This window comes from Nyctibius grandis, chromosome 7, assembly GCF_013368605.1.
Source record: "Nyctibius grandis isolate bNycGra1 chromosome 7, bNycGra1.pri, whole genome shotgun sequence".
NCBI lineage: Eukaryota > Metazoa > Chordata > Aves > Nyctibiiformes > Nyctibiidae > Nyctibius > Nyctibius grandis.
In genome coordinates this window covers 44,731,276-44,738,852 of record NC_090664.1, presented here as the reverse complement: position 1 = coordinate 44,738,852, position 7,577 = coordinate 44,731,276, and the positions used below count along the sequence as shown (strand labels likewise).

The following is a 7,577-nucleotide window of genomic DNA, read 5'->3' as shown; positions in this document are numbered from 1 at the left end:
CATTTACAGCAAATTTAGTTTCAGGTTCTGAAACGAAAACCACAATGTATTTGTGCTGTTAATTAGAACAGTACTTGCTTCTCCTCCCTTCTCACACCCCAGCTGATTCTCTAACCTTGCAATGGCATTTCCCATACAGTAATGCTTAAAAAACTACACTAAACACAACATAATCCTAAATAATAATTCATTTTTAATTACATGGTATAGAATACCTTACAAACAAAAGACGTTCATTAAGATTTACTGACAGGTACTGTATTTTTTGGCAATCCTGGAACAAACCAGAAGAAAAAGCAAAGAATTACTTTATAACAATGAGGGAAAGAAACATCCATCTAAATGTAGAGGATTCATATGGCAAAACTTAAACTAAAGAAAAAATCCACACTTAGAGCAAATTTTTTTTTTAATTCTTAGTGCAAGAAACATAACCAAGTTAATCAAAGAATTAGTACTAATTAAGAATATGGAAAATTCTCCTATACAGAGGTAGAGTCCAGTGCACAAGGCTAAAACGATATTCAATAGTCTAAACAAGACTGAGCCAGGTTTTACGGAATCCACTTTTTAAAGTATCAGACTGTATGTACATACATACAATAAATAGACTATACAATCTTTAAAGTAGTTTAATAAACTTCACAAAAATTATAGTAGATGCATTGAGATCTTTACATAATTCAAAGTTCATATCTCTATCACCCAGAAATGGATAAAACCAATATTCCTGATATTAAGTTAAATGGAAAATAGTTTAGCAAAGTGTTGATAAATCAAAATATTTTACATATTTTTAAAGCCTAAATTTATGCTTATAAAGGATGAATTTCAAACGCTCTGAAAATGTTCCTTTTGATACTATCTGTAAAGAGGTTTTAAATGCTGTGACTTGCATTTGTATTGTTATAAAGACTTTCCCTACATTCCACGTTCAAGGGGAAAATGGACTTGGATACTCACAGTTCTGACGCATTGGCACAACAAGAAGTGATGAGAATTACATTATTTTAAAGGTCCAAAGGACCAAAGGAGAATTTATGGACAAAACCTTCATGTCTCAAACTACACAAATCACATTAGAAAGTTAACAGAAAACTGTTTGGTATTACTACTTCAGTCCTGTCAGCACCTCTCAGCCCAGAGGCATCCAACTAGCATTGCACTGGAAGTCAAGTGTGCATCTCTGGGTCCCTAGGTTTGCTACAAGCCCATAGGGCTTAATAAAACAAGTATGGAATCTTTATGGTTTACCACAGTAGTGCATACATCAGGGACGTCTGTTGCCATTCATTTCAGTGATAGTTGCAATGAAAGGATTTCAGGGAACTGGGATTTTTCAGCTATATCTTTCTAAACTGTGCAAAAAGAAAAAATGGGGAAAAAAAAAATCACCCTGGGGTGTTACACAGCAAATATGCTTATACTGACAAGTTATTTTCTATAAAAGGTTTTTACAAATTCCAAGGGGGCAACAGCCACAGTAAGAGGAAACTAGTAACAACAACAGAAGAGCTTAATAATCAGAGTTGAAAATTATGTTCACAGTTCGGTTACTTTTAATTTCTATAAGCACCTACACTGGAAAACACGAGGGTTTGTATTTTAGCTTCAAAATCGAATCTACTTTTGACAAATACCTTTTTAAGATTTCCATTCTGCTCTTCTACAGGCCTTCCCACTGGAACAATTTTTTTTATTATTTTTTATTTTATACAAACAGACTCACTTTGATTTAAAGTAAACATATAAAATTGAGAATATTGCTTGCAACAATGGACCTGGAGGTGAAGGAATGAACTAGTCAGGCCATACAAAACAAAAAAACTCCCTCAAAATGAATTCTGCTAAACTTCTAATGTTATGAAAATCTGCAAAAAGGATCACAAGATCTATTGCAAATTACAGAGATTTGGCCCAAGTCTTATCATCATCATCTGAGTACTTTAATAACTGTATCTTTACATTAAGGAAAAATAAATGATTCCAAGAACTCAGGAAGGCACACGCACCCAAGTATACTATAAATAAAACACATCATGAAATTACGAAGATCTTCTAATCCCTGTACACACTTTTGGTTCAGCACTATGGTCAAGTTCTTTCTCTTGAAATACAATAAAAGGCATACAAGAAATATAATATACACATAATAATTATGAAGAATAATGCTAATAAGACAGCTTACAGAGAAAAGTGCAGTGAAAAAACCCAACGCTATTTATTCAGGGGCTTGTGCTACTGTAAATACAGACTTCGTATTTGCTGCTGTGCAAGGGCAAGAATTTATCCTAGGAATTAGCAATGAGGAACGCAAAAAAACAATGAAAAATAAAGAAGATATTAAGAGAAACCTTTAGGATGGAACTTTCCCAATTTCATTCCTCTAGTGCACAGTCATCTGACTACATGGTTTGTTTTCATGCTGCCATTTCTCTTCATAAGTACAGCATATTAGAAAATGGCACAGTTCTTAAATATTTTTCTGCCTCTGCTTCATTTTTTTTTGTTTCTTCTTCCAAGCACCTGATTTGCTGTTTCTTCATAGAAAGGGTAAAGCTGTTAGCGAAAGTGAGAAGAAAACTGTTGCCCATCTTCTCTCCCAAACACTGATGTCTCCATTTCTCCTTCCACTAGGTATTTTACTTGTGTGCTACACAATGGGGAGGCACTGTAAAGGCAGCTTGACAGATTTAAAAATAAAAAAATCAAAAGTATTTTTTCTTTATCCTCTCGCCCCCAGCCCACCCCCCAAAAATGGATGGATGAAACAGTACATCCGTAGGAATATTCCAGTCTCCTCTGTTAGGAGATAATAGCAGGGGACCATCTAACCACAGTCAGATTGTCAGCACTGACTGACCGTTTCTTTGCGGCTTTCCTAAAGTCCTTGTATTTATCTTCACACAACCGGGAAATGGCCTGTAAGACAAAAGAATGGAAAAACCTCAATTGCATTGACCACAGCTGCAGAGGTAAAATAAAAACAAACGCAGATTTCTACATATAGGTAGAATTACAAAAAGCCACTTCATTGAGCAAAACACATAAAGAGCTTCTCCCCAAATCCTCTTTCTTATTTCATTTATCTTAAAAGAAAGAAACACACTGGCATTGCATTACCCACCACAGCTGCTTTTGAAGGACTCAGTGAGCATGTTCCAAACCTTCTCTTTACAGGTTAACCATCCCAAATCTCATCGAGGCAGTGGACAGTGATTACCCACTGCTACAGAGTAACTCAATACATCCCACTTCATTGGTAAAATTGTGGAAAACTTAATAAAACAATTATAAGAATTGTAAGTATATTTGGAGAATTTATTAAGAGGATGGCTCTTAATTTTTTTATTTCCTAAAAAGTCTTGTAGTAATTATATTTTTTTCTACTGATAAATGGTCTGGCAGAATATTCGCCCTGCTTTGCTTACAGAGCTGATGTTTACTTGCCTTTCGGAAGGAGATGGTGATTTCTGTGTGATTAAGCTATCTTATATGGTGCCACTAGGAAACGTAACTCATATTCAGAATAATTTAATTTGCATTAAAAATACACAGAAATATTAAAAACCTTTTAAAGAGAGAGACAAACATTATTCAAATGTCGACTCCTATTATACTACACTGGAGTTAACGTTTTATGTTTCTTCTACTGTTTTTAGCCAAGTTTAAAACAAATATTTACTACGGACCTCATATGCATAAATATACTGTGACCTAAACTAGCATGTCTATTAGAGTTCATATGGTTGGGACAGGCCATGGTTGGCATCAGCAGGGATGTTAACTCTGGCGATCAAACATGCAGAACTGCAGAGAAAGCTCACTGCAAGGAGTACTCAAGGTCAAATTAAAAAATAAGATGAACTAAACTAGTATTTTTATTTACTCAGGAATGCTTTTAAGTGGTGTCTTAAGATAGGATGTTTAATAAAAAGTACTGTACAAACAAAACCAGTACAAGTGTTTGATTATAAAACAAGGCAACACAAATAAACAGCCTGACTCCACTGATCATCATTTTCTTTCTTGATCTCTACTTCTATAGCACAGCAAGTTGTAGCAGTGAAGAGTCCTTTAATTTTAGTAGTCCTGAAAAGTTCAGAGGCAGGTACAACAGAAGCACACAACTCATACATCTGAAAGCAAGTTCACCTAACGCTTTGGTCAAGTCAGCCACAAAACATGGTTAAATAAAAAAAAACCAAACCTAAAACAATACAAAACCCACCACCACCAAGAAACCCATTGCTACTCTTTAGTTGGAAACTGAATCTCCTTTTGTTAAGACCATTCTTGAACACAGCTTTCTTTCTTGGTGCACATGAAGAGAACAACAGAATAAAATAATGTAAATATTCCCATTGCTTTGCAGACCGTAACTTAACTCACTTAAAACTGCTTAATAACATTTTATTTCATTTAACCAGAAGCTCAATGGACTAAGAAAGTTTATGCAATTCAATCAGATTTAAAATCCAATAGATGAAAAGCATTTAATCATGAAATAATGCACCAAGGCATGGCTTGGCAAATAGGTGTGCTGAGGTGGAGCTCAGCTTCTTTCAGCTGCCAAATCAGGCTATTCCCTTAGGCATCAAACAGCCAGAGAAGGTAATCACTTCAAAATTGCCTGTTCCACAGGAAAATTCTGTTCTGGCACTTCGTCAAACAAAATGAAATTTTGCTTGGAAGTGGCATTTAATATTTGGCATCTCTAGACTCTGGTGATTAATCATATGGATAAGAAACACATTCACTGCTGTTTAAAGCAATCTTCTATCTAAAGATGCCTCTTCATCTTCAAATACTTTACAAAAATGACATCTGGAGCCTATTTGGCAAGTTAGCAAGTCAACTTTAGCCAAACATATGGGGAAACAAGACAAAACCAGAAAAATGTAAATATTTATTATTGTCCTTCAGTTAAAATAAAACCAAATAGCTTATAAACACCTTTCTGTCATCTGATATTTCTGTTGCTTTAATTGCTAGAAAAAGAAACCAATGTTTGACATTTGTAAGGGACCATTTATCATATGAAACCAAAACATTGTTAAAAACAGCAACACTATTCAATCATGTGAAATTTTGTTGGACTTGATTGTAATATCTGTAATCAGCTAGGAAAATGCAGAGATATATATTCTTCCATTATATATATGCATACAGAACTAGAAGTCAGCTCCTCTGCTGAGTTATATGACTCTAGATGAGACATTGTCACTGGTGAAGGGGGCGGGTAAGGAGAGAGGAGAGGGGAGGAAGGCAGTAGTAGCAGCATGACTTTTGGCTGCCCGCGTATGTTTGCGCAGGGCAGGAAAGCAGCAGGGCTGGCTATGGCTTCACTGCTGGGAATGCACAAACGCACACAACTGCGAGTGCTGCCATATCCCCAAAAAATGGACAAACCAGAGAGAATTTGGCAGGGACAGACAGCACTAAGTCTGGAAGGATTATGTATAAGGAAAATGTAAAAGAAAAAAAAAAAAGATAACTAGAACTAGACGTTGTGCTGGAGGTTCTCCTTAATTTATGGAAAATGAAAAGAAGATAAATTCGGTTACTCCTGATAAGAGTGCAGCAGAGTTTTGCTCTTCTTTCTTAGCTAAGAGGGTTCTGAACATACAAAATACACAGGACTGCAATCAATCACTGCGACAGCAGGCAGCTGGAGGGATATAAAACCACTTCTCTACTTGTAACTTACATCTTTTTCCCCTCTTTTTTGTCTGTTTGATCTATGGGACTGTACCTCTTTAGGGTTAAGAAAATACAGCACGCAGTCAAACGGTTTGAACTATATGCTCAAGCACTACCCTAACAATAAAAAGCTCAGAAAACATACAGTCAGTTAAACTGGGAGTGCATTAATGAACGCTCTTACAAAATCTAGCCTTGAAACGAGCACAGCGCTGAGATCACAAGCAGAAATAGAGTAGGCACGTTTTGTGGACGTACCCCAAAGAGCAGAACCTGACTCATATTTAGCTCAGTACATGGGAGAATAACCAGCTGCAAGAGTAGGAAATTACAAAACAGTGGATTAAGGTTGGATATCCAACAACCTTCTTGGCAGAAAAATCTCCCACATTAGAAAACAGTTCTCAGGAGATGCAAAGGAAGCCTTGACGTTGACATAATTAAAAGGAAGGAGAAAACACACCACAACGTATGCTGGTTGGAACAAACAGCATTGGCAGGTGGACAGACTAGATGATCTAATGAAACGTTATTCGCCATTTTTAACTTGCATGATTCCATACAATGGGGTAAAAAAAAAGAGGGGTCACGAAAATGGTTTCTGGCTACTAAATTCAGGACAATTTTAGGCCATAGGCTGATGAAAAGTAAGAAAAAATTACTTTCGTGTAGTCATTTAAAAGACAAACCTGCTTCTTAAGTGTCAATTGTGGGAACGTTAAATAAGGAAAAACATCCACTGCAGATGCTCCAGAAAGCAATGTCATTTTTAACAAGTACTATAACATCTTATACCACCTCTAAGTTGATGGATCTTGTCCAGCACTTCCATTTGATGAGGAACAGTATTTACTAGCTTTGTCCTTGGTTTTCTAGGTTTTTTTTTTTCCATCACAGGTATGTCAACCTCATGATATCTGCAGAAATAGCAACAGAGGTTCTGCCATGCCAGATCTAATACTCCTGCTTTAGATATATAAAAGAGCTTGAAAAGGCAAAAGTAGCAAAAATATGTTATAATATAACCATTTCTCTATGTAAGACCTTTAATGATCTCAAATGTCAGTAAATAAGTTGTTTTAAATCTCAGGACTGAGCAAGGTCCTTTCAGTTTACCAGACAAGGCAAATCCTTCCACTGCATATGTACGTTCACTAGGAGTCTGTTGTCTTTCATCACAGACTGCAGCTTTTCTCTCAGTATAAAAAATATAACAGCCTGTGTGGTACTACAACTACTCCACTCGACAATCCAGGCAACTGTTTTAAAAACAGAGAACTCGAGGCTGAACAGCACATGAGAGACCTAGAAAAGTGCTGCAAATGCATTTTGCTAACTCTTGGCAAGCTCAAGGCTTCACTGTGCTCAAGGAACCAGGCTATAGATTATGCTGTCAACTGGTTTCAAGGGTACGCTAACGACAACCAAGTATTGCCAGGGAACACAGCAGTTCCCATCACGCTCCCTTCCTTATGGCCACAGAACAGAGGCCAGGAGCTGGTAGACCAAGTTGGTTTCACAGCAGATACTCTTCCTCTTCCCTGAAGACATCCTCTTTGGCTAGCAGGGTTAATTCACAGCCAACTTCTGCTAGCAGCACAAAGCATCCCCAACATGGGAAAATTTTTAATAATATGGATTTATTTAAAAAAATATAGTTAGTACAGAAGAACCACCAGTATTCTCTAGGTATTTACAGTCACTGACTATTTTATTTTCTAAAGTTTTAGGAGCTATTGCTGTTACCTTCATTTGTAACCCGCTGTTATACACTGTGTGAGATACAGACTGATAGCATTGGGAAACACTGTGTACCAAATTATCTTCAAAGAGCAATTCACTCAATTTTAATATATGTAATAGCACTTACTATC

At 36.4% G+C, this 7,577-nt stretch overlaps 1 protein-coding gene across 2 annotated transcripts in view; it reads right to left on the bottom strand.

The window, feature by feature from the left end:
- Positions 1–709: 709 nt before the first annotated feature.
- Positions 710–7,577, bottom strand: part of CCNY (cyclin Y) — a 135,830-nt gene continuing 128,962 nt past the window's right edge. For both annotated transcript variants that reach the window (XM_068404670.1, XM_068404671.1), the window contains one exon: positions 710–2,922. In XM_068404670.1, coding sequence (XP_068260771.1) covers positions 2,806–2,922 — 117 coding nt within the window. In that variant the 3' untranslated portion in view covers positions 710–2,805. The remainder of the gene's footprint in view (positions 2,923–7,577) is intronic.